At 49.9% G+C, this 26,312-nt stretch overlaps 1 protein-coding gene and 1 non-coding gene across 3 annotated transcripts in view; both read left to right on the plus strand.

Annotated features, from left to right (window-relative positions):
* Ap1b1 (adaptor related protein complex 1 subunit beta 1) overlaps positions 1-26,312 on the plus strand; it is a 55,920-nt gene that overhangs the window by 25,416 nt on the left and 4,192 nt on the right. The window contains exons 3-17 of one of the 2 annotated variants that reach the window (XM_051165170.1): positions 969-1,074; positions 3,256-3,391; positions 4,683-4,928; positions 6,051-6,241; positions 7,280-7,501; positions 10,041-10,161; positions 11,484-11,579; positions 11,754-11,869; positions 12,313-12,478; positions 17,582-17,680; positions 18,445-18,704; positions 19,050-19,251; positions 19,825-19,845; positions 20,345-20,500; positions 24,928-25,073. In XM_051165170.1, the coding sequence (XP_051021127.1) occupies positions 969-1,074; positions 3,256-3,391; positions 4,683-4,928; positions 6,051-6,241; positions 7,280-7,501; positions 10,041-10,161; positions 11,484-11,579; positions 11,754-11,869; positions 12,313-12,478; positions 17,582-17,680; positions 18,445-18,704; positions 19,050-19,251; positions 19,825-19,845; positions 20,345-20,500; positions 24,928-25,073 (2,284 nt within the window). The remainder of the gene's footprint in view (positions 1-968; positions 1,075-3,255; positions 3,392-4,682; positions 4,929-6,050; positions 6,242-7,279; positions 7,502-10,040; positions 10,162-11,483; positions 11,580-11,753; positions 11,870-12,312; positions 12,479-17,581; positions 17,681-18,444; positions 18,705-19,049; positions 19,252-19,824; positions 19,846-20,344; positions 20,501-24,927; positions 25,074-26,312) is intronic. The other variant, XM_051165171.1, reaches the window with a different exon arrangement.
* LOC127206050 (small nucleolar RNA SNORD125) lies at positions 25,471-25,567 on the plus strand. The gene has a single exon (XR_007832743.1). It is a non-coding gene; the product is annotated as a small nucleolar RNA SNORD125 (small nucleolar RNA).

Consider the following 26,312-nt stretch of genomic DNA (forward strand, 5'->3'; position numbering starts at 1 on the left):
GCAAGTAGTCTCCATGGCAGGGCCAAACAAGCAGTGTCCGTGGCAGGGCCAAACAAGCAGAGGGGTTTAGTTAGAGCCTAGGCTTTGGAGGGAGCAGACCTGGTTTTCAATCTTAGCCTGTCTTGTCTGTTATGGAGCAGCCTCCATTGCTCATCTGTAAGATGAGGACAAGCAGGGAGAAAGGCTCGGGAATCGTCCACCACCTAATCTGTTGGCATGTCCTGTCTCCATGGGATGGAGGTGGGGCAACCACATACCCTCAATTCCTTTTTCTGCATCATCAAGTTCTTGCAAACAATTTATTACATGCTTCAGCCCTTGTAGAACAGCTGAATTCCCGTCCCCAGGCTGAGGAAGTGAAACCCTGAGCAAGCTGTTTGAGCCTAGAGTTCTGGGAAAACAGGAAAAGCCTGCGTGTGAGATCAGCCGACTCCCCCACCCTCCAGTGCCCCAGTTCCATTCAGCCTTGAGGAATCAGGGCAGATGAGGAGGCTGAGGAGAGCTTGCTGTCTTCTGCATTTTTATCAGTCAAGCTGAGCAGGCCTTCAAGTCCTTGGTTCCTAATTCTTTAGTCCAACGTGGCCTCCAGGCTTCTATCATCTTAGTTCTTCTCCTCACTATCACTTAACCTACCTGAAGCCAAGGGCCTAAAGCTGTTCTCTGCCTCCACCTAGTTCTCTGGGAACTTGGTGCAAAAAATCATCTGGCCAGGGCTGGAGAGATGGCTCAGCGCTTAAGAGCACTAGCTGCCCTTCCAGAGGTCCTGAGTTCAATTCCCAGTGACCACATGGTGGCTCACAACCATCTGTAATGTTATCTGATGCCCTCTTCTGGCATGCAGGTGTACATGCAGATAGAGCATTCACATACATAAAATAATTAAATCTTTTTTTTTTTTTTTTTAAGTTTAAAAAAAGTCATCTTACCAGGATGAGGATGGATTGCTCATGCCTGTCTTCTTTCTTTAGGGGAGATCTTTGAGCTGAAAGCAGAGCTTAACAGTGACAAGAAGGAGAAGAAGAAGGAAGCAGTAAAGAAAGTGATTGCATCAATGACTGTGGGCAAAGATGTCAGGTATGCAGGAGTAAGCTTGTGACAGCCAGGTGCTGACTAACATGAGGCTCGGGTCCAGTTTGGCTCTTCTTACATCTTCCCTCATCTGACTCTTTTGACAAACTTCATTTCCAAACACAGGATTCTGTTTGCACATGGATGACAAGCTAAAATGTTAATGGCTCAGGCATTAAGTGAAGCAGACTGGGTTGAAGGGGCAGCAGACATTTGAGAGGGTGTGGCAGAAACCCTCTCAGAAGCTCCAAAGGATTGCTTCCCTTAAGGAGAATGAACCCTATACAGCTGGGCATTTTGGTTTGCTTGTTTTTGTTGTTTGTTTTGTTTTTTTAAGAACAGGAAATGTGTTTTTGTTTTTATTTTTCTCTGTTGTGACACTCAGCACCTGGTCTAGGCTGTCTTCATGTTGTATATAGCTGTGTTTAGCTGCCTGTTGGATTGATACAAGTGACAACTCCAAATGTGTATTAGCCAGTCTGCAGAACACCTTCAGATACATTTTCTCAGGGGTTCTATACACTTCCCATTGTATGCAATGATTTTTTTGCCTGCCAAATAAATGAGATAAAGAATAAAGAAAATTACTCCCTAACAGTCACATGGCTAATGCACAACTAGAAATTGAGTCTGGACCCTCCAGAATCCAGACTTTGTCCTCTCTATGTCAGGCTACCTTGTACATACCACAAAGGTTCCGCTGCTCCCTGGTTGTATTTTGCAGAACAATCCCACTGTCCAGGCTTCCACACAGATTGCCTACCCCATTGCTAACCTTAGCAAGGGCTTCCTATAGCCAGTGTAGGAGGGTCCTTAGCAGAGACCTTGTTAGGACAGATTATAAAAGGTTTGGGTGTCTGGGTTATGAGGTGCCTCAGTGGGTAAAGGTGTCTGCCACCAAGCCTGATGACCTATGTGCAATCCTCAGGGTCCACATGGTTGTCCTCCAACCTCCACATGTGTTCTATGGTACACATGAGGCCTGGTGCCATGTGTACGTACACACACACACACACACACACACTTAATAAACTATGATGTTAAGACATGTTAAAAGGATTGGCCATTGTAAGCCTCATACTTTCTAGAAAGAAAAAACGTTCTCCTTCAGCTCCTAACAGAGGAAACACCCTGGTTCTTCCTCCTCAAAAGAGCTTGCTTTGCTGGCAAAGCCTGAGAGCCACTCAGGGTTAGCTCTTCACCTCTCCCCTCCCCACAGTGACTGTTCTTGCTGTGCGTCATCTTTGCAGGTGACTTTATCCACTGCAGCTCTGAGGCAACCTGTCCTGCTGGGTTCCCCCTTCATGCTCTATGCTACCTTGTTCTTGGCAATAAAAGTCTAGGAATCAAGACAGAGGGTGATGGTTCAAATTCCAGAAAACTGATCTTTGTATTCCACGTTTCAAGGCCTGTGACTGGAATCATTCTGGTACCATGTTGGGAAGAGTCTTACCAAGTATAGCAAAGGTCATAGATCTGGCTTCTCATGTTGTTTGCCATTTTGGGATGGGGAGCAGTGTGAGTTGGAGACAGAGTTTCTCTGTGCAACCCTGGCTGTCCTGGAATTCATTCAGTAGGCCAGGCTGATCTCAAACTCAGAGATCCACCTGCCTCAACCTCCTGAGTGCTGGGATTAAAAGTGAGCCACCACTGCCTGGATGTTTGACATTTCCTAACCTCAGAGTTATCTGAAAAGGGAACACTCCCTGGCTCCTGAGATGAAGCATGTCCAGCCCTTAGCACCACGCCTGGCACAGAGTAAATGCCCAGTATACCTTACTGGTTCTTAGTGGTTGCCAAACCGGTCCCTCCAGCCCTGCTTCCCTGAGGTGCTGTAGCAGCAGCAGCCCAATATAAGGGACCACATGAAGTGCTATGGAAGGGAAAAGAGTGATAACCCAGGGAAGACCAGATGCTTTAGGAATGCTGTCTCTTTAAGTATCACAAGGGCCTGGAGAAGTGGGGTGCTGGGAATTGAACCCTGGGCTTTGTATATGCTAGGCAAGTGCTCTACCACTAAGCCCAGGCCCCAGCCTCAAAGCCATTTCTGTTGCACCATCTTTACAAATGAGAAACTCAAACTTTTCCCTACTTCTCACTGTCATCCCTTCCCTTGCCTGCAGTTAGCTGCCTGAAAAGCCTGCTTTTCTGTCTTCAGCCTCTACTGATGCTGTGTTGGTTTTGCAGTGCTCTCTTCCCTGATGTGGTGAACTGCATGCAGACAGACAACCTGGAGCTGAAGAAGCTGGTGTACCTGTACTTGATGAACTACGCCAAGAGTCAGCCTGACATGGCCATCATGGCCGTCAACACCTTTGTGAAGGTGAGTAGAGAGCCAGTGGAAGTGGGAATGGGGGCAAGGGCTGCCCTTTGTCTCTTGTCCCTGTGTCTTTGGAGTGCTGGGCACTCTGGCTTGGCTCAGTGCTTGGCACTCAGGCTCATTTGCAGACCCTGCAGACATCTTCTGCCTGGGCAGGCTGAGGGCCTGTTCCTCCAGCAGAGGGCTCCCTCCCTCTCCAGAACCACAGAGCTAAAGACTGCTTCATTCATTCCCTGTGAGGTGGCACCAGGGTTACTGGCTTCTCACTCTCCTGGGCTGGGCAGTCATCCCTGTGTCTAATTGCCAGGGCAGATTTCAGCAAACACTACAGAGCAGCTCTGTTCCCTTTCCATGTGACTTCTCCCTGTATTTCTTGTCACCACATGAGGAGCAAAGCATGAACTTGGACACTGATTCCTATCCAGTTGATGCTCATATACAGGAATTTTAGAGGTTTCTGTGACTGTATGTGCCTGTAATGCCAGCACTTGGGAGGCCAAGGAAGGAGGATTGCTATGTGTTCAGGCCAACCGAGGCTACGTAAAAATTTCCAGGCCAGTCTGAGCAACATGGCAAGACCTATCTAAAAACGAAAAAGTATGAGGACTGTCCTACTAGGGACACATAGGTTTGTAAGGACTGTGCTACTAGGGACACATAGGTTTGTAAGGACTGTGCTACTGGGGACACATAGGTTTGTAAGGACTGTGCTACTAGGGACACATAGGTTTGTAAGGACTGTGCTACTAGGGACACATAGGTTTGTAAGGACTGTGCTACTAGGGACACATAGGTTTGTAAGGACTGTGCTACTGGGGACACATGGGTTTGTAAGGACTGTCCTACTAGGGACACATAGGTTTGTAAGGACTGTGCTACTAGGGACACATAGGTTTGTAAGGACTGTGCTACTGGGGACACATAGGTTTGTAAGGACTGTCCTACTAGGGACACATAGGTTTGTAAGGACTGTGCTACTAGGGACACATAGGTTTGTTTCGCTGCTCTGCTCTGACCAGGTAAGCACAGAGTGGTCTCACAACCTCAGCTTCCTTGGTTGTGAAACAGGGCCTCGGGAAACAGCAGAGAAAGTGTGCAGAGCCAGCCCCTCACACAGAATCTGCCAAGTGCTGGCCTCCATCCTGTGGCATCTGCTTTGAGTATTGTTGGCTGTGGTCAGTGTGGATCCCACAGCAGCTGCCTGATGTTGCTCAGATCTGGAGGCCAGGAAGAATAGGAAGCCACAGATGACTCAACCTACCCCTCCCCCTGCCCAATGACTGGTTCCCTTCAGGACTGTGAGGACCCCAACCCCCTCATCCGGGCCCTGGCTGTGAGGACTATGGGCTGCATCCGAGTTGACAAGATCACAGAGTACTTGTGTGAACCACTCCGGAAGTGCCTGAAGGATGAAGATCCATATGTGCGCAAGACAGCTGCTGTGTGTGTAGCTAAGCTCCATGACATCAACGCCCAGCTGGTCGAAGACCAGGGTTTCCTGGACACACTTAAAGACCTCATCTCTGACTCTAACCCTATGGTAAGTTGCTGTCATCATTGTCATGCCTCCACAGACTGCTGGATTGCTTGAGAGGACGACCTGGGGTGACCCTCCACCTGGCTCGCCCCTTTCTTAGAAGTTAGCATCTTACTGAGTGTCTAGGTGTGCCTCTTCCTTGCGGTGGTTCGCAGGGAACTACGCCTGATTTCCTTTGGCCCTCTCAGCCTAGCTACCTGACTTCAGGAAAGCTGTTACCTAACCTCAGCTGGCCTGACCTGGCAAGCAGTGACCATAGTCACTGCTAGTGTCCTTCCCTCTCCAGTCGCTGTCATGTCAGCTCCTAACCAAGACCACCCATAAGTCCCAAGCATGGAGTCCTTGTTCTTGTAGGGTGGAAGGAGTGTCACCTTACAGTACTGCAGTGTGGAAGACAGGCCACCAGGATATATTAGGTGGGAACCCCAGCTCCCGCATCATTGTGATGACAGGAGTTTGCAGTGAAGTTTGTCAGGGTTTGTAATTCCCACGATCAGGAGGCTGAGGCAGAAGGATTGAGAGTTAAAGGCCAGCCTGTGCTACATAACACATATTTCCTAAAATTTGAAAAATATGTAAGAAAAGATGAGATATTTCAAACACTGGGCACAACTCCCACTCCATATCCACAGAAACACTGATTGCTCATAAAGACTGACAACTAGAACTTGGTTCATAGAGGAAAATCGGAAACAGTGTAGATTGTACATGAAAGGAGCTGACCTGGTGGAAACGCCTCTACAGCCTAGACCCGTGCACTCCAGCAGCCTTGAAGGGATATGCAAGATTCCTCTACTTCTGAGATGCAGCTGACAACCACTGCCATGAGCGCTCTAGCCAAAAGAGGAAGGTTGGATTGGTAGCAGGCACTGCTTTTTGTTGTTAGGGGCCTGGAGCTGGACCTTTCTTTCCAATGGCAGGCATACTTACTTTAGTTCTGCTTCACAGAGGAGTCAGTGGGATGAGTGTTTGTCATGGGTCAGACCTTCTTGAGGCTCTAGAACCTTCCAATAGGGACATATTCCTTACAGAATGTCCCGTCATGATCTGCTAGTGTCATTATCCCCTGTGCTTCCTGACTTGAGCAGTACCTCCAGCCTCTACCCCTTCCACCCTCTCAACCAGGTGGTAGCAAATGCAGTGGCTGCCCTCTCGGAGATCGCGGAGTCTCACCCCAGTAGCAACCTGCTTGACTTGAACCCACAGTCCATCAACAAGCTGCTGACAGCCCTCAATGAATGCACTGAATGGGGCCAGATCTTCATTCTGGACTGTCTGGCCAACTACATGCCCAAGGATGATCGTGAGGCCCAGAGGTGAGCAGAGAAACCCCTTGCTTACCAGCCTAGCTGGATGTGGTCCTCACAGGGCTCTCTGAATGGGCCTCTTGCTAAGACCTTTCTTCCCAGCATCAGACACACTTTAAGGGAGCCAGCCAGCTACTCCAGAGCCATGCTGTCAGTCGTCCTGTCAGTTGTATGGCTTCAGGCAGTGAGCTTCCTGCTGTGAACATAGATGGGGCCTGGCCAGGAACTGACAGGAATCCATCTGTGCTGAATCAAGAGCTTTATAGCTTCAGAACCACTAAATTCTCTAGGTAACTGGCCTCTGCTGAGGTGTTCCTTCCTTCAGGGTTAGGTAATCTTCAAAGCAGCTCTGCGAAATGTGTCCTGTCACCACCAACCATCTTACAGACAAGGAGGCTGAATTAGAGAGGTGGAAAGAATTCTGTGGTTCACCCAGCTGGATCTGTCCTGAGCAGCATGAATGAAGGCTTTGGCAGTAGGGAAAGGGAAAGAGCTGGCACGTGGCCAAGCTCTGTATTCATTCTTCTCGCTTAAGACTCCAACAAGTTTGTGAAGTAGATGTCATTACATCAACTCTTACATGAGGAAACTGAGGCTAACAGTGTCTTGGGCCCGCTAGAACCAGTGGGCAGCAGACAAGGCCTTCCTCCTATAAAAGACATGGTGTTGTAGCTGGAGATACAAGCTCAGTTGGTAGAGTGATTGGTACATACAGGAATTCCTGTGTTCTAGCCCCAGCATGGCATAAACCAGGCACAGTGGTGTGCACTTGAAAGGTGGAGGCAAGCTCAGAAGTGTTAGAATCAGCGGTAGAACACTATCTCACATATATGAGGCCCTAGGGTCAGTGCTAGAACTAGAAGAAAAGGAAAGGGTGGGGGCAGGGGACAACCTTTGCCTTGAGCCGTTCATGGGATACATAGCAAGTCTGAGGCCCATCTGGGTTACATCTGTCTCAAGAAAAGAAGGCATGCTGTTTTGATAAGTGAAAACAGGACTTTGCCCTTGTCTCTCTCTCTCTGCTCTACCGGAATGGCTGAACCCCAGCATCTGTGAGAGGGTCACTCCGAGGCTCTCCCATGCCAACTCTGCTGTGGTGCTGTCTGCTGTGAAGGTGCTGATGAAGTTCATGGAGATGCTGTCCAAGGACCTGGACTACTATGGCACGCTGCTCAAGAAGCTGGCGCCGCCCCTGGTCACACTGCTGTCCGCCGAGCCAGAGCTGCAGTATGTGGCTCTGCGCAACATCAACCTCATCGTGCAGAAAAGGTATGGAGACCACCACACACGGTTGCCACATGCTAGAGATAGGCGTCCTCAAGGAACACTCACCTGCCACCATGCAGGAAGCTTAACGAGTGTTGGGGTTCTCCACCAGAGTACCTTTTCCTCAGGGGACACTTGACAGTGTCTGGAGACATATTTGGTTCTCACAACTAGAGATTGCTACTGGCATCCAGTGGACAGAGAGACCATGGACACTGCTCAGTATCCTACAGTGATGTACAGTCCCTCACAACAAGAAACTACCTGGCCCAGGTCAGGCTATGAAGCCTTGACTCAGCCTTAGAGAGAGCTGATAAGTAAAGGCAAGCATGGTGCTGTTGCACCCTGACATCGGGCGCCTCAGAGCCTGTAGTGTCCTTCAGGGTTGTCTGAAATTTTTGTATGTGTGCAATTTGCTTGGGGACAAAGTCCATAGGTCTCATCGAAATCCTTGAATTTGGAGACCTTAAAGATGGTGAGAGATCAAGGACTTGGCATCAACCACAAGGCCTAGGGGGAGAAGTAGAACAGAAGGCTGGGCAGCCTGCTTCCTGCCTCCTGAGGGGTGACTCGGGAAGTCACCGCTCGTAAGAAAGGGTCCAGTGCCAGATGGGAACGCGCCCATGAGCCTTTAGCATCACTGGGTCTGAAGTGTCCCTGGAGGACCTTGTCTTTCCACTAGGACAGCTCTGAATGAGGACACAGTGCAGCTGGGGTGGAACCGCCCTCCTAAACTCTCCTCCCAGCCGTAGGCCAGATAGATCTCTCTGTAGTCAGGCTTGGCAGTGGCAGCTCATTCCTGCTGTTTGCTGCCAAGAAGCAGGACCACAGTGAACAGGGACCCTAGTGGCCATGCCCTAGGAAGGTGACATACCCTCGTCATCACAGCATCTGTCTGGTTCTTGATATTTCTTAGAGGGCCAGAGATACTTATTAAGCTGAGATATTTGTTAAGATTTGGAAGGTAAACATGAATAAAGTGTTCCATGTCTCTAAGCAATGTGATGAAAGTTGGGCCTTGCTGTTGCAGGCTCTATATACCAGTGCCCATGGGTCACGGCATTTATTAGAATACAGGAACTAGGTCAGCATGAAGGGATCTCTGTGCTATATTTAACATGATAATCTCTTAAGAAGATGTCTGTGTCACCCAGGCACAGCCAGGTGCCAACCTGGCATATGCTTGGGCAGCCTTTGTCAAGTGTTGATTGTAGAGGACATCCTTGTGCTGCCTCCTCCACAGAGCACCACGAAAGCCCCTCGCTCAGCCAGGCTCTCCCAGTGTGTCTCACAGCACAGACTCTTGGCCCCCATCACAGAGCTCCATCCCTGGCTGTAACTTTGTTTTAGAATATTAATTTCGGGGCCGGAGAAATGGCTCAGTGGTTAAGAGCAGTGCTCTTCCAAAGGACCCAGGTTCAATTCCCAGCACCCACATGACAGCTCACAACTCTCTGTAACTCCAGTTCCAGGGGACCTGACACCCTCATACAGACAAACATGCTGGCAAACCACCAATGTAAAGTAAAATAAAATAAATAAATAAAAATAAATTTTTAAAAAGTATTAACTTCTGTCCTGGACATAGAAGTAGCCTCCCCAGCATGGCGCCTCTTATCTTGCTGTCAGCCGTGTAGAGTGTGGCAGATGCAAGCTTTGTAACCTCTGAATTTCCTCGTCTTAGAAAGATGTGTCCTGTGGTACCATGTGAGGGCAGGAAGCAGCAGGGGACAGTTCCTATGGGCAAGTGCCTTCATAAAGCAGGCATTGATCGTGCTAGATGTTTCCTCTGCCACATTTGACCTAAGATGCCAGAGTTCGTGTTTGCATCCACAAGATGAGCCCTGTGCTCAGAAACCGGCTAGCGTTCCCCAGTTGTCGGTTGCTGTGCTCCTACCTAAGACTTGCTAGAGTGACCTCCAGCTTGGTCATCAAGAAGAATGTGGAAGAATCTGGGAACATCTTCTTCATGGGCTCTCCCTCTATTGGAGGTCACAAGAGAGCAGCAGCAGGCGTGGAATGTTTCTGTCGAGGAGCCTGAGAGAGACAGGCACCTCAGGAGTTCATTGGGGGCACACTCCAGTATTTCAGGACTCCAGAAGGAAAGCAGGATTTGGGCATAAACCATATTGTTTACAAGAGCGTAGGCATAGTCAGCCATTTTTATCACTGAATGAGCAGGGTGAGTGTTCCCTGAGTTCTGAGTCCATACACAGCAGGTCTAACACTAGCAGATTCAGACCTGTGGTGGTAATTGTCCTTCACAGTTCATTCTCATCTGATGGGTTAGGTCATGCATCACAGGCTGAGGTCATCCGTCGGGAGTAAAACCCTGGCCTGCTGCCTGCTGTCCTTGTGAACCCCTCCCAGCGAGTCATAGGTAGCCAGGCAGAGCCGCTCTGTATAGTCACACTGCCTCAGTGGTGCCTCTGCCTCCCTATAAGTGAAGCTTCACCTAAAGCCAGGAATTCCCCAGCAGGCGTGCAGTGGCTTCCTCCTGGGCCTTGTGATTTTGTTTTGTTGTTTGGCTTCCCGCCCGCAGGCCAGAGATCCTGAAGCACGAGATGAAGGTGTTCTTTGTGAAGTACAACGACCCCATCTACGTGAAGCTGGAGAAGCTGGACATTATGATCCGCCTGGCCTCCCAGGCCAACATCGCCCAGGCAAGCAGTGTGCTGGTGTCAGAGAACTTCCTGTAGCTGCGTCTCTAGGTCAGCTGGGCATGCTCAGGGTTGATGGTTTAACTCATGGAGAGTTCAGCCTGGGGGCAGAGCTCTATAAGCAAGCAAAAACAACTAATATTTTATTACTGAAGAATGCTCTCAGGCTGGGCACACAGATGCACCCTGAAGTCCCAGATACTCGGTTGGCTCAAGTAGGAGAACCACTTACCCTGAGATCAAGACTATCCTGGGCAACATAATTAGACTCCCTCCACAGACTCGAGCCCCTTCTCCCTAGTGTAACCTGTCATATAGTCACTGAAAAGTGGTAGTGGGCACCTAGGGACATCTCTCAGCTGCTGAAGCACTTACTAGGGGCAGTCATGCCCAAAGTGATGGCCAAAACCTATATTTAAAAAGCTGAGCCGGGCACGGTGGTGCACTCGGGAGGCAGAGGCAGGTGGATCCCTGTGAGTTCAAGGCCAGCCTGGTCTACAATGCAAGTCCAGGACAGCCAAGGCTACACAGAGAAACCCTGTCTTGAAAAACCAAAAAAAATAAAATTAAAATTAAAAAAATAAAAAGCTGAGTGTGGGAGCCGAAGAGATGGCTCTGTTGTGAAGAGCACCTGCTACTCTTTCAAAGGACATAGGTTTAGCTTTACACACCTATGTCAGGCAGTTCACAGTCGCCTGTAATTCCAGCTTCAGGGTACCTGACGCCTTCTTCTGTCCTTTGGGGGCGCGCGCGCGCACACACACACACACACACACACACACAGAAAGAGCAATAAAAATAAATCTTAAAAAAAAGAAATTGAGTTTGTTAGTGTGCATTTGTAATTCCAACACTGGAGAGGTGGTGACAGGCAGATCCCTGGGGCTGGCTAGCCAACCAACCTAGCTTCATTGGCAAGCTCCAGGCCAGTGAGAGATTGTCTCAAAACACCAAAAATGGATTGATCCTGAGAAATAACACCCAAAGCTGTCCTCTGCCTTCCATGAGCATATGCACAACTGTCAGAATTGGTGGTTAGAGTATCTACTTAGCACACACTCAGGACCCCAGGTTCAAGCCCCACCGCCACACACACAGGACAAGGTCCTTGGATGAGTGGCTGTCAGTGTCAAGCAAGGATTGTTGCCTTGCCACCTAGTCACCCTCTGCCTTCCCTTTGAGGAAGCTGATGGTACTCTGCTGTGCTGTGCTGAGCAGACAGCAGAGTCCCATCCCTTTTTGAGTTTGTGCATTCCTGTTACCCATGAGTTCTAACGGGTTGTTCCATCATATCCGTCCAACCCATTTTTCTCTTTGGACCACAGGTATTGGCGGAACTCAAAGAGTATGCTACAGAAGTAGATGTGGATTTTGTACGGAAGGCCGTGCGTGCCATCGGCCGCTGTGCCATCAAGGTGGAGGTGAGTAGGTTCTGGGATCCCACTCTTAGCCAGGGAAGAGAGGTGGTGTTTTAAAAAAAAAAAGTGAGTCTGATCCCAGCAGTTGTTCATGCTCCAGGAAATCCAAGGGTCACCGTTGGACTTTGGGTGCCCATTGGAAGCTGTGTGCCCACACTGCCTCTTCTTCCCACACAGCAATCTGCAGAGCGCTGTGTGAGCACATTGCTCGATCTCATCCAGACCAAGGTTAACTACGTGGTCCAGGAAGCCATTGTGGTCATTAAGGACATCTTCCGCAAGTACCCCAACAAGTAGGTGCCCACCCCTCCCCTTCCTCTTTCCTTTTCATTTCACAGATAGCTTTCTCAGAAGAAACTTTTTTTCTTTTACCCAAGCTGGCCCTCCATGCCAAAATAAGAATAGCTATACTCCTTTGTGGGGCAGTGGTGGCACTTGCCTTTAATCCCAGCATTTGGGAGGCAGAAGCAGGTGGATCTCTGTGAGTTCAAGGACAGCCAAGGATACATAGAGAAACCCTGTCTGCAAAAACCAAAACCAAACAACAATAAAACACACACACACACACACACACACACACACACACACACACACACACACACACAAACACACCATCTTCTGTCTTCACCACCTCTCCAGATCTAGGAAGCTACATATCTGCCTTTGCCCCTAGCCCTCCAACACACACAGCCAAACTTGACTGGTGCTCACGTGCTGCCTTAACCCTGCTCCCTAGGTATGAGAGTGTGATAGCTACACTGTGTGAGAACCTGGACTCTCTGGATGAGCCTGAGGCCCGAGCTGCTATGATCTGGATAGTGGGCGAGTATGCTGAGCGGATTGACAATGCAGATGAGCTGCTGGAGAGCTTCCTCGAGGGTTTCCATGACGAGAGCACCCAGGTGAGCCTTCAAGTGGGCAGACCTATTACTGACTGCCGGGCCTACGTCTGCTGTCCGGCCCTTTGCCTCCCCTCCTCATATTGCATTGCTGGTGTGAACAGACATTAATTGACAGGCTCTGTGTGGCCTTTTTTTCCTCCCCCACAGCAGTGCCTCAGAGGACACAGGAGAGTCCGTGGTGTGTCTCCGCTGATAAGAAGTTTCTGGCTTTGTTTCAGTTTCATATTTATCTTTGTAGTACATTGACATGGTTCAGAATAGCAACGCCACGGAGACCGAAATGAAAGCTCTTGCTCTCCCTGCCTCCCTGGCCATGGTTCTCTGGTTACTAGCGTTCTTGGCAATACAGAGGTTGTGGGAGCGAGTGTACCAACAGAGAAGTGTGCACACGTGCATGTTCATTTGCTGCCAGTTCTTACTGGCCTTGGCATTTGTGTTTCATAACCACCACATAGCACTTCCAGAGGATATACAAAGTTAGATCTTGTGACGTCTAGACACATTTTTATCATTTAGTCAACATGTAACCTTTATCATTGATTCCTTAACATTGAACTCAGTAGCCAACAACACTGTGACTTAAAATTTATCTAGCATACATATTTCTCCATGGAGAACATTGCAGCCTTCTACCTACAGCACCACACTTAGGGACCCTTTCAAATGAGGGAAGCGATACATTTTTAAAGGAGAGCTGAAGCAAAGGTAGATTCAGCCTTGCCTTGTCCAGCCCTGTCTTGGATGGATACATCAGGTGATCTAAGTTTCCATTGATCACACAAGCCCCGTGTGAATATTGACTTTCGGGGGCAACAAGAAGCGGATTTACAGGCATGGAAGCAGGGTGTGGCGGTGTACGTATGTAATCCCAGTATTTGTGAGGTGGAGTTGCTCAGATATTTGTGGTCATCCTTGGCTATTTAGGGAGTTTGAGTCCAGCCTGGACTACATGAGACCTTGTCAATAAAAACAAGGCTAGTGAGCAGCCGGACACATGTCTGTAATCCCAGCACTCTGATAGGCAGAGACACATTGATCTCTGAGAATTCAAGGCTAGACTGGTCTACAAAATGAATCCAGGACAACCAAGGCTACACAGAGAAACCCTGTCTCGGAAAAACAAAAACAAAAAACCCCTGAGGCTGGTGAGACGGCTCAGTGGGTACAGGCATCTGCCACCAATGTGACAACTTGAGTTCAGTCATAGGGACCCATGTGCTAATAGGAGAGAACCAACTCCTGCAACTCCTCCAGTCTCCACACATCTCATGGGGTGCACACCCACACCCATGAAAAGATAATAAACACTTGTAATAAAACCAAGCCTTTACAACTATGGGAACTTAAATGCTATAGCAGTCCACAATCCAACTTCAGATTGCCCAAAGCCTTGTCTTCTCCCCTTAAGATACATCTGGAAGGCATGTCATCACTAATCTATGCTTCCTTTAAGGCCATTGGACATTTGTGTGTCTAGTCTGCTCTTGTGAGCATGTTGCTGTGACTAGACAGCATGGGGTGGAACTGTGACTGTTTGGGGATGAATCCTTAAATGGATAGCTTGGAGAGAAGAGATCGTACACTTGAGGTCTGGGTGGCTCTTGCCTAACTTCATTTGGTAGAGAGCTTGTCCTGGTTTGACCTCTCTATCTTAGATGGTCCTGTTTCTGTACTTGATTGAGCATCTCAGAAGGTAATGGCTACTGTATTTTGTCTGCATCTTCTCATTGGTGTTTCTGCCCAGTGCAGGCAAGTGTAGCCTAGTGAGTCCAAGCGTGGATGGACAATGGAATCAGAAAGCCCAGAGCCCATACCCCTCACCCTTGCTTAATGATTTTATGCTCATCTTAACATATGTCTGTTCCCATAGCTGACGTGTCTAAGCAGCACACTCCCACTCCTGCATTGTGGTTTTGTGGTCTTGGGGCTGTCTCTGTCATCCTAAATGGCACTGCCTTGGCCACAGTCCCACAAGTGGGGGCTACAATGGGGCAACAGTTTAGGCTCTGTCCTTATAGTTAACAACTCCCACAGAAAGAGAACTTGACCTCAGCAGTCCAGCAAAAGTCCCAAAGTCTGTCTGTGTTACCAAGACTGATCGGCCAGCTGTTCATTCTGGTCTGTAGGGATGAAAGCAGCAGAACGGCAGTTCTCTGAAGGGAAGCCAGAAGAGTGGGTGCTAAGTGAGCAAAAACAGCACATGTCCGTGGCAGAAGCCTAGCAGTGATTCTACTGCCACTTACCCTCCCACTGCTGCCTGCCTCCCTGAAGCTTCACTTTTAACATCAGCCCCTCACTGTGGCTTCCAAGAAGCCTGTATGGTTACTGCCCCTGTGACCAAGTCCTCCTTAGGGTTACTTCAGAGTGTTTCCTTGGGCTGTAAAGTGCCAAGTATTTGAATAAATCTCGTAGCCTCTTCCTCTACAGGAATAAACCTGCTAAAGAGTCAGGGGTTAGGGAAGTCAGAAGGAAAAGCTGAGTCAGGAATCTATAAGGAAGAAAACAACCCTGAAGTTCTAAACTCAGGCTCTCTGTGTTTCTTAAGTTTACCAAACCCTTGCAGGGTATGGCAGTATACACGTTTAATCCCAGCACAGCTACACAAAGGGTTGTTTCCATTTGTTGTCTGTTTGACTCTTGCAGCTAACCTTATGAGTTATGCCCATTTTACAGATGAGGAACCCAAGTCAGATCACCTTAATGACTGTTAGGAAGTGTAGAGTCAGATGAGGTGTGGTCTTACTCTAGCTCCAGACAAGCGCTGTAGGTTGTCAGCAAAGCTCAAGACACCAGCTCTCACCTGAAGCAGGTTATGCTTTTTTTTCTTTTTTGTTTTTTCAATTTATTTACATTTATGTATATATGTGTTTTGCCGGCATGTATGTCTATGTGAGAGTGTCAAATCTTGGAGTTACAGGCAGTTGTGAGCTATCATGTGGGTTCTAGGATTTGAGACTCGGGCCTCTGGAAGAACAGTCTGCTTTTGACGGCTGAGCCATCTCTCTATAGACCCTCTTTTTGGTTTTTTTGTTTTGTTTTGAAGAGTGCTTTTTGCAACAGGGTTTCCATACATCTTATGCTGGCCTCCAACTTGCTAGGTAGATGAGGATGACCTTGAGTTTCTGGCTCCACTTCTACTCCCCAGTAGTGGGGTTGCAGGCATGAACCACACTCCCCACACCCACCCCACCCCCAGGCCACATGTCTTCTTCACTGATTAAAGGTGAATGGCTGGAGGCCACTGTGCAAGTCACATGTTGGGCTTACTCCTGCCTTGGAAATAGACAGCTGCTGTTCCTCTTCCAGTGACCCATATATAAGCAGATGTCAAGGAGCTGTGGATGACTTGTTCCCAGAAGAAATGACCTCTCCTTTGTTTTGTTTTCTGGGTTGTTATTGGTCTTTGGGGGGAGGGGCTGGCCTCAAACTCCTGGTGATCCACCTGCCTTTTCCTCCCAGAGTGATGGGAACATAGGCATGTGCCACTGAGCCCAGCTTGTTTTCTTTTTTTTAAGTGGGGTGTGGGAGGGTGCTTTATAGCATTTGGAGATGAAAAACAACTTTGGGAGTTTAGTTCTCTCTTTGCACCATGTGACTCCGAGGGACTGAACTCAGGTCATCAGCCTTAGCAGCAGGCATCTTTACCCACTGAGCCGTCTCAGTGGCCATCCTCCATTCCCACTCCTGTTGTCAGACTCTGCTGCAAGCTAGGAAGATAAAGCCGTGCATTTCAGCGCATGCCTTCCTGCTGAACTGGCCAGAAGCTGCCTACTAGCACTGCTGCTGCAGAGCTGCCTGGGCCATTGCTTTCACCTTCATCAATAGACCTGCCCCAGGCTGACAAAAAGGGAACAAGATCACGGCTTAGGAAGGACCATGTGCTGGGCGGTGGTGGTGCATAGGAAGGACCATGTGCTGTGTAGCAGTCTTGGCTGTCCTAGACTCCCTTTTGTAGACCAGGCTAGCCTTGAACTCACAGCGATCCACCTGCCTCTGCCTCCCGAGTGCTGAGATTGAAGGCGTGAGCTACCACACCCAGAGAGAAACCTTATCTGAAAAAATAAAACCTGGGCTACAGAGTATGATCCTGCCTCAGAAGCAAAACAAGTAAATAATACAGTGGATTTCAAAAGGAAAAAAAAAAGGTCAGCACTCAACAGATCCCTAAGGTCTGGACTCTTGGCACACAGAACCTCAGGAAAGGAATTCAACAGCTGACTGACTCAGCATGTAGTTTGAGGCACATCCACTCTCCAGTCTCAGGAGACCAGTCCTCTAAGCCGTTGGCACCTGACCTGGCCAGGCCTTTCTGGAAGGGGGGAGCATACCTCAAACAGCTTCCCAAAGCAGGGCCCAACTTGTAAAAACCTAGAGGACCTCAGTAACCTGTGGCTAGAAGGGCCAATATGCTCTCCCAGCTTGCACCAGGGCCCATCATGAGTTTCTTAGTGCCTCCTGTTTCCTAGGCACTAGCCTAAGCAGTCAGGGTCACACAGTGAGCTCCACAGACCATGTCCCCATCCATCAAAAGCTCACGTCAGCACAGCGTGGTGGTGCACGCCTTTAAGCCCTGTGCTGGGGAGACTGTGAGTTGCAGGTCAGCCAGGGCTCCACAGAGAAACCCTATCTTGGGAAAAAAAAAAGAAAAAAAAAAAGCTGACTACCTGATGACCCTGGTGAGGGGAATAGAGAAGACTATCAAGTATGGGCTGGCGATCAGCATGGCTGTGCTGGGGAGTGCCTGAAAGGCTGGGGATGGCTTGATGAAATGGGGAGGGGTCAGGAATGCTTCCTGCCTTCTGATAGGCCTGTAGTTCCTCCGTGGCAGGCCAGCCCTGTGTGGCCCTGCTGGCCTGCCCCCTGAGTCTGTGGCACTATCAGCACCTTCAAGGGGCACACTAGTCACAGGTGTTGCCTTTTGAAGCTAGGAATCTCTCTTAGACTTGACGCTCTGATGAGCATCTAGGAGCCCAATGCCAAGATCCAGACCTAAGCTCCTCAGCAGCAGCCCCAAGACCAGAACTGTTTCTGGTTTCCATCCTCTGAGACCTGCCAAGCCCTGCGTTGGTTGTGCACTCCACCTCCTTGCCTTGTCCCCTGCAGGTCCAGCTACAGCTACTGACCGCCATTGTGAAGCTCTTCCTGAAGAAGCCCACAGAGACTCAGGAGCTGGTGCAGCAGGTCCTCAGTTTGGCCACTCAGGTAGTAACTTCCTCACTGCATCGAAAGCAGTACTCCTGAGAGCCAGTCCCTCTCAAGGGTAGCATATGTGCAGACTGATGCCAGAGTAGCCTGAGGTCTCTGGCGTCCAGGAGTCAGAGTCACAGACAGATCCACATGGGTATCACTATGTGAAACTGAAGAGAGAAGTTCACTGAAAGGTAGGGAAATGGAGACAAGAGTGGGTGTGACCTGTCTGAACTAAACAACCAAGGAGGCCCAGCTTAAAGTTGGGGGCTGGGATATGCCCCTTAACGTGGTTTAGGGACAGACCTTTGGGTATGTTCAGAATTGTTGGATGAGATGGGTATGATAATACACACCTTTAATCCCAGCACTGGGAAGGCAGAGGCAGGCAGATCTCTGAGTTCAAAGCCAGCCTGGTCTACATAGTGAGTTCCAGGATAGCCAGGGATTACAGAGAAACCCTGTCTTGAAAAACCAAAAAGGGGCTGGAGAGGTTAAGAGCACTGGCTACTCTTCCAGAGGCCCTGAGTCCAATTCCCAGCACCCACATGGCGGCTTACAAATGTCTGCAACTCCAGTTCCAGAGGATCTGACACCCTCTCACTGACATACATGCAGGCAAAACACTAATGCGAATAAAATAAATAAATAATTTTTTAAAACAAGAAAAAAAGAAACAAGCCAAACCAATCAGAACTGTTAGATGGTAAGGCTGGGCTGTGGGAGCCATCTCTTGTTTGGGAAGGAGTTACCTAGGATTCTCCAACCCCACCCCCAAGGACTCAGACAACCCAGACCTTCGGGACCGTGGTTACATCTACTGGCGCCTGCTCTCCACTGACCCTGTAGCTGCCAAAGAAGTGGTGCTGGCTGAGAAGCCCCTCATCTCAGAGGAGACGGACCTTATTGAGCCTACGCTGCTGGATGAGCTCATCTGCTGCATTGGCACCCTGGCCTCGGTCTACCACAAGCCGCCCAGCGCCTTTGTGGAGGGTGGCCGGGGAGTGGTGCACAAGAGCCTGCCACCCCGCACTGCCTCGTGAGTACAACTGGCCAGCATGCATGGAGGCCTCAGAAGAGGCTCCAGGAAAGGCCTTAGTTTAAGCAAACTAGGAGTCTAGCCACCTACCAATGCTTAACTACATACTAGGTGTCCACTAGATCACCCCATTTCCTTTTCAGCATGAGCCAGAATATGCATAGCTGGCTCACCCTAGATGGGCCTAGGAAAGCAAAGAGACAAGTCATGTAGATCACCATCTCCATCCGCAGTGAGGAGATCCGGAGCCTGTCTTAGGGAAAGACCTTAGAGACTAACATCTCCTTACCTTCCCTAGAACATTCTAACACCTCCACCCCACCTGACCATCTCTGTGTCCAACAGGAGCGAGAGCACAGAGAGCCCTGAGACAGCACCCAGTGGAGCACCCCCTGGTGATCAGCCTGATGTCATCCCTGCCCAGGGTGACCTGTTAGGTGACCTCCTCAACCTGGACCTTGGGCCCCCAGTGAGTGGCCCACCCTTGGCTGCCTCCTCCGTGCAAATGGGAGCCGTGGATCTTCTTGGTGGCGGCCTGGACAGCCTGGTATGTGCTAGGTCCCCAGGTGATGTTACTAATGATCTTCAGAGGAGCAGGCTTTGCTGCCCCTCTGCAGGGAGGGTATGTTGAACCCTCATTCTGCCCTCAGTGGTGATTGGGTAGCTCCATGCTTAGTCACTTTCAGGCTGTTAGGACGTTCCTAGCTTTGAGGAACTAGGCCTTTGTCCACTCACACTCAACCTACCGTCTGGAGAGCAGCCCAGCCAGACCTCCATGGAAGGTCAGGAGTAGAAGGGCAGAGGTGTGGTAGGTCTGGCCCATGGTCTCTGCCCTTCCTCAGGCACCTGATGGCGCTGGGCGGTGGCAGCTTCTGAACCTTTTCCTTGGTGTCAGTAGGACAAAGTACAGAAAGTTACAGCACAGCATATGAGGGTGCTGGGCCAAAGCCATGAGGAAAGGGTTGTATCCTTCAAAGGGATGAGGCTCTGGGCCTCAGAACAGACTCACCTAAACTAGAGCCCAGTCAACTAACCTCTTTCTCTTGTCTCACATTCTTTCCTTGCCTTTCTCTCTGCATGTTGCTGCCTGTCTCGTCACCCTGCCTGCTTCTGCTTGGAGATGGGGGATGAGCCTGAAGGGGTATGGTTCAACCCTCTGTCACCAATTCTCCATCTGTGCTGAACCGTGGCCAGTGGTCCAGTGCTTGAGCAGTCTCTGCTTTAACCTTTGACCTCCTTTGTCATTGGCCCCCATGCCCACAAATTTTTCAGTATCCTTACCACCCCATGACAATGATGCCTTGTCATCCTAAAGACTGCTGACCTTCAGCCCCTGAGCGCCTCTCCTAGAGGAGAGCCCCTTACATGCTTAGCATTTCCCTCCTAGCAGTATACATTGGCTCCCCCTTGTATGGGTTGAGTCCTCTCCCAGAAGTCACTCCTTGAGGTTCAAGGCTTGTGGGACTCAGGAGTGCTCAGCCTCTTTTCTCCACCTACCTCACTTTGTCTTGTTTCTGCTACTTAAGTTTATATGGAGGGTGGTCCTGTTCTTACCCTAGTGTTTTCTAAAGAGCCAGGTGACTATTCCCCCTGGACCCCTATGTCCCTACCTCTCTGAATGTCTCTGGTCTGTTTGCCAGATTGGAGACACCAACTTTGGGGCACCTCCAGCAGCAGTGGCAACAGCAACAGCAACAGCCAGACTTGGAGCACCCATGAGCAGTGGCTTCAATGACCTCTTTGACCTGACCAGTGGCGTGGGCACCCTTTCAGGATCCTATGTAGCTCCCAAAGCAGTAAGTCCTTCATCTTCTCTCCTGGCTGGAGCAGGGCAAAGGAACTGAATTGGGGTTGGTAAGGCCTCCATTGAACTCAGCCCTGTGAGGATGGGTCATGAGCCTGAAGGTTCATCTCTGCTATCAGTCTTTCATGCTTACCAGGCTCTAGCTGTGCTAGTGTCCTGACCTACCTACCCGTGACAGCAGCCCTTGTCCAGCTGCTACAGTCAGCATTGTTGAGCAGAGATGGGGACTGCACTGCAGGCTGGTGCATGTGGTGAAGCCTGGAGGAGAGCTGGTGGTCTTGTCAGAGCACAGCTTTCCATACTGTTAGATCCAGTGCCTTAGATACAGAGCACTTGTCTCTGAAGAACACTGATGGCCCATATGCCCTGTCCTCACAGGGAAATTAAAAAATAGCCATGTCTCCATCAGTATATGAAGGTTATGGTGACATGGCAGGCACGGGTGGCATTGGTAGTTCAGCATGAGTGATGTAGCTAGTGGAACTGTTTATTTTCTAAAGCAGCCAACTGTCGGTAAAGGTCTCAACAGAACAGATAAGGGGTGTGGGGATGTAACCCTCTAATCCCAGCACTTGGGAAGTAGAGGCAGGGGGTCAAAAGTTCAGTATCACCAGGCATGGTGCTGCATGTCTTTAATCCCAGCATTTTGGTGGCAGAGACAGGCAGATCTCTGTCAGCTCTGGGCCAGCTAGGGCTATATAGTGAGACCCTGTTTGGGGAGAGGGGGAAAGTGGCCAGCAATGGGGGTGCACACTTTTAATCCCAGCACTCAGGAAGCAGAGGCAAGTGGATCTCTGTGAGTTCCAGGACAGCTAGGGCTGTATAACAGAGAGACTATCTCAAAATGAAAAGAAAAACACCCATGGGAGTTTGTGTGTTTGTATATATTTTTTAAATGTAAAGAATACAAAAAAAAGCCAGGTGTGGTGGCACACGCCTTTAGTCCCAGCACTTGGGAGGCAGAGGCAGGTGGATCATTGTGAATTCAAAGCCAGCCTGGTCTATGAAGCGAGTCCAGGACAGCCAAGGCTACACAGAGAAACCCTGTCTCAAAAAAACAAAACAAAATACAAAAAAGTGCTCTAAGGATGCAGGGAAATTGGAGTTGTTCTATGGCAGAATGCTCAGAATCCTGTCTCAAGTTCCCAGTACATAGTACCTCACTCCCTACCTCACCATGCTTCCTGGAGAATAGCCCATAAGTACCCGTATGGACCTGAGGGGATCACCACCCACCAAGACATTTTGCTAGACTAGAGATTCTGGAGGCAGAAAGCCAAGCCAGGCTAAGTGCTTGTTCATGATACAGGTCAGTGATAGCCATTGGAGAGTTCTAAACTGAGGTGAAATGGTTTGATCTACAGCATTTGAGCTTTGGTCCTAGGGAAAGGTGTGGAGTTGCATAGCGCCCAAAGGAGACTATCAATGTGCTCCTAGCAGCCTAGACAACAGCAGCAGCTCTGGGAACACAGGCAAAGACTGTGGCATGAAAACTTCCTCAGCACTAGGACTAAATAGCAGGATGTGAAGGGCTAAGGCCATTCTGATGTAGGCAGCCAGATAGGAATAGGGCCTGTTGAAGCCGTGGGTGAGAATAGCAAAGTTTGACAGTAAATGTTTGTTCCTGGACGAAGAGGAGCACATGTCACTTGTGCCAGGGATGCTCCTCAAGGGCATGCATGGCCTTTCACAACAAGGTTAGACAGCTGCTGAACCCTCATCTTCTGGGGTTCCCACCTCTGGGGCTTTAGGGGTCCACCCCAGAAGTCTGCTGTGGTGGGAACTGAAGACAGCGAGCACCTGCACTTCCTGACCTGGCCTCACATGTAGAGGTGGTGGCCAGGACCCCAGGCAGGCCCCTTACAGGCTTGGGCTTTGAGAAGACCACATGACAGCAGCTCTGCCGCCTGCGATGGCAGGCTTGCTGCCAGGCACGCAGCAGCCTTCCACAGCAGCAGCCTACAGGGTCCTCCTACAGCCATATGTTACTGTTATTCATTTTATGGTTGAGAAATTTGAGTGCTTTTGCCTGGGGCCACATAGCTGGTAAGTGACAGAATCTGGAGTTGAATGCAGAGCAGTGACTCTGTAGCCTGTTCTTCAACTTCTGTGTCACTGTGCCCAAAGTGAGAATGCTTGTGTGCCTCCCAGGCCTGGGTCTCATTATGAAGTCTCAAGCTGGTCTCCATTTTGTGGCAATTCTCCTGCCTCAGTCTTCAGAGTCTAGAATTGTCGACAGCTACCATGCCTGGTTACATACTTTATAAGGTCTCGAGTGTCACAGTCAGCAGGACCAGAGAGTACAGACTGTGACATAAACTGCAGTTAGTTGCCTACTGCACAAACTGATGACACCGAACACCAGGCCAAACCATACTCATTAAAGCCTAACAGCAGCCGTACTTGGGAAGTAGAGGCAGGCAGCTCAGGAGTTCAAGGCCAGCCTCAGCTATGTGAAATCAAAACAAGCAAACAAATACTCAGTGAGGCTAGTGAGGTTACTCAGAGGGTAATGACTGGAGTTCATTCAGTCTCTGGGCCCCACATGGTGGAAGGAAAGAATTAACTCCCACAAGTCCCCTGCCATCGTACCATGGCTTCTGCATATACACACGCATGAAGTAAACAGAGAGCCAGCCGATTTTTAAAAAGTTGATCAATAGGACAGAGTGGTCCCCATCTCTAATCCCAACACTAAAAGGGAGGAGGATCTCAAAGCAAGGACTGCTGATGACGCAGGGATGAGACAGGGCGGGGTCCTGCAGCCTGGTACTCACTGGAAACGCAGAAGCCATGAGCTGGCCTTCCACGTGTGTATAGGTTTTAACTGATGACATCACTGCTACTCTGGTAGAGATGATGTACCTGGTCACACTTTGTGCTGGTCATGCAAGCCTCTCAGGGACTGGGCTAGAAGTAACCAGGAAGGCTCCTCGAGGAGGAGTACTTGCCACAGGACTTCTGCACCTCCTTGGTCACTGCTCCTTCAGAAGCAGTAGCAGGTTCTCTGTCTTCCATCACAACGCTGTTACTGCTGGGGTTGCCCCCACCTGCCTTGCATACTGTGTTCCCTATACACAGAGCACGGAGCTCCCTGTATATGGGAACTTCAGGTTGGTCCAGCATGAATTAGCAGCTAGTGACAGTTGAGGGGTTCAGCCGGTCAGTGAAATTTAGTTCTTTTGGGACTTTGTCAGGAGTCCACGGTGACCCTCAGAGTACAGGGTCAGACGTGATGTGGTGGTTTGAAGAGGACCAGTTTTGCAAACACAAGAGCCTTACTGCACAGAATCATGAGCGTGGTCTGAGGGAGTCATACCTAGGCTAGGCTTACACTCCAAGCCTTGGCTGGAGACTCAGTGCTGGTGGGACACAGGGTGGTCAGAGCCTGCCAAGTGTGTGGACAGAGAAGCGTTTTCCAGCTGTAGGAGACAGCATGGAGTGGGCCCTGGGCTATGAACTCCAATTTCAGGGTAGGAAAGGGTTTCCAAGGGTTCATGATTATGTTTGCATTTTACAAGATGATTCCCGCTGTGAAGAGGAGGAAAGAGAAAGTGGGCAGCCAGCTGGGTGGAGCAGCGGAAGCCTTCAGGGCAGGTGTAGGCAGAGGGGTTGAAGAGATCTGGGCTGTGTATCTCTAGCGTGCAGGACAGACACATTGGGATACTTTTAGAGCTGTCTGATACAACTGTAGCCTTTTAATGTCAGGTGGTCAGTTAGCCAGTCAGGGCAAACAAAGGGCCCGAGAGGCACCTGCATACCTGAAGGGGGCACTTGTAGGATCGGTTCCTGCCATTTACTTAGTAGACACCCTGTGCACAGCAGCAGCACACCAGGCTCTGAGCTACACATGGAGATGGAACATCAAAACACTTTTTTTAAAGGGCTCTGTGCCAGCAGTGAGGAGACGACATATACAAGCTCATGAGGGCGGCTTCCTGATGGAGGCATTCTGTTCTGAGCCTCCAGGAAGGGCAGCCAGGATATTGGCAGGCGAGAGCTTCTTCAGTACTATCCGTACTGTCTATGGTCAGGCCAGTGAAAGACCAGCCCTGTCTCCTGCAAGGAAGGACAGGCTGTGGCCAGGATCCAGAATGCTGTTGGGTACTCAGCTGACCTTGACTTATCATGGTGCTGGCAGGGCTCACTTGTCTCACTTTTCTTTAGTCTTCCTCAGTTTCGCCACCTTTGCTCTTTGAAGATGTCCTCCCTGTGCTCTGTTACCTGATATATAGCTATACCAGTGCTGCCCCTGGGTGGGCTACAGCGTTAGCTTTATCATCAAGGGACATGTACCATGCCTTAGTGGTAGAGGCAGGTTGATCAAAGGCCCTTCAGGAAAGAGAGAAAGGATCCCAGGCAAGCTATGACTTTGGGACAGTGAAGAAGCATACAGCCCCTCCTGCCCTCTTCCTACAGGTCTGGCTCCCTGCCATGAAGGCCAAGGGGCTGGAAATCTCTGGCACCTTCACCCGCCAGGTTGGCTCCATCTCTATGGATCTGCAGCTGACTAACAAGGCCCTTCAGGTCATGACAGATTTCGCCATCCAGTTCAATCGGAACAGGTGAGTCCCTGGCCGAACTCAATAGCGGTAACTTCTTTGTCCACTATATGGACTCCAAAGTTCCAGAAAGAGTGGATAGGGCAGCTCCCCTAACTTGTCTGCCGCTGCCCAGAGGACAGTTCCAAGCCAGCAACCCACCACTGGAAGTACCCTGCCTCCCCTCCCAGGCCTGAGTCACTTTTCTGTTCGGAAGCAGCTCTGAAAAAGTGGGTTGGTTAGTAGGCCTGCTAGCCAGACTCCCCCGGGAGCCAGAGAGGTATCAGACAAGGACGCCCTCCGAGAGTGAGTGGCTGCTCCAAGCTCCTCGATGCCCCCTGCCCCCATGTTCCTGGTCCTGCATGTTGGTGAGTAAACAAGTCTGCTAGCATCGCGAGCCAGCAACGCCAGGCTCTCTGGGAACTTTGGCAGCCCCTCTTGATGATTCCTCTTCCTGAGCGGCTCCAGTGATGAGCAAACTGAGCCTCTAAGAAGTTGACTGAAGGGGCAGCTTCCTCAGTAGAGCCTTAGACAGACTGGGGAGGCTGAGGCAGCTGTGCCTCTTCCCCTCACAGGACGCCAGAGGTCACAGGTGCATGACTGCATACAACCAACCTTCTGTGCGGTAAACATTCCTAGGTAGCAGATCCTAGGCCAAGGGCTCTAGAGTCTTGGTCTCCATAGCTACCTGGCAGTCCAGTAGAGCAACTGTTATTTCCTCCTTGTAATGGGCCCTGCCCAAGGTCATCGAGATGACAGTGATGGCACTCCAGCAAAGTCTGGATGGAGTGCAGAGCCACCATGCAGGCCTGGTGTTCCCCTCTGGATTCTAGGCAAGTCTGAATAGAGAGCATCGTTTCAGTTCTCAGCAGCAATGCTATTGGCCTTATAGGAGCTGGAAGCTGGGTGTAAGCCTGTCCTCATCAGGAAGAAGGAATTGTATGTACTTCTGGTTTTTATCAGTATAGAAATTGGCATATTGCCATATACAGCCCTGGATATACTGAGTGCTCAGATCAGGTTCCCTTCCAGACCACTGTGACTCACCTTCTAGAAGTTTCTATCCTACTGAAGTGGTCTTCCTGAGGTGCAGGGCTTTCCTGAACCTGTGACGGTTGTATAGCATGGCCACTTCTAGTCCAGACAGTGAAATCTGTCTTTGCTAGAGTAGTCAGATCCCTCCTAGGTTATGGGTTTTAGCAGTAAATACCTAGGCTGCCAGAGTTTTCCATCAACAAGCATGAAGTCCAGGGCCCTGGTGTT

Source organism: Acomys russatus, chromosome 22 (genome assembly GCF_903995435.1).
Source record: "Acomys russatus chromosome 22, mAcoRus1.1, whole genome shotgun sequence".
Lineage (NCBI taxonomy): Eukaryota > Metazoa > Chordata > Mammalia > Rodentia > Muridae > Acomys > Acomys russatus.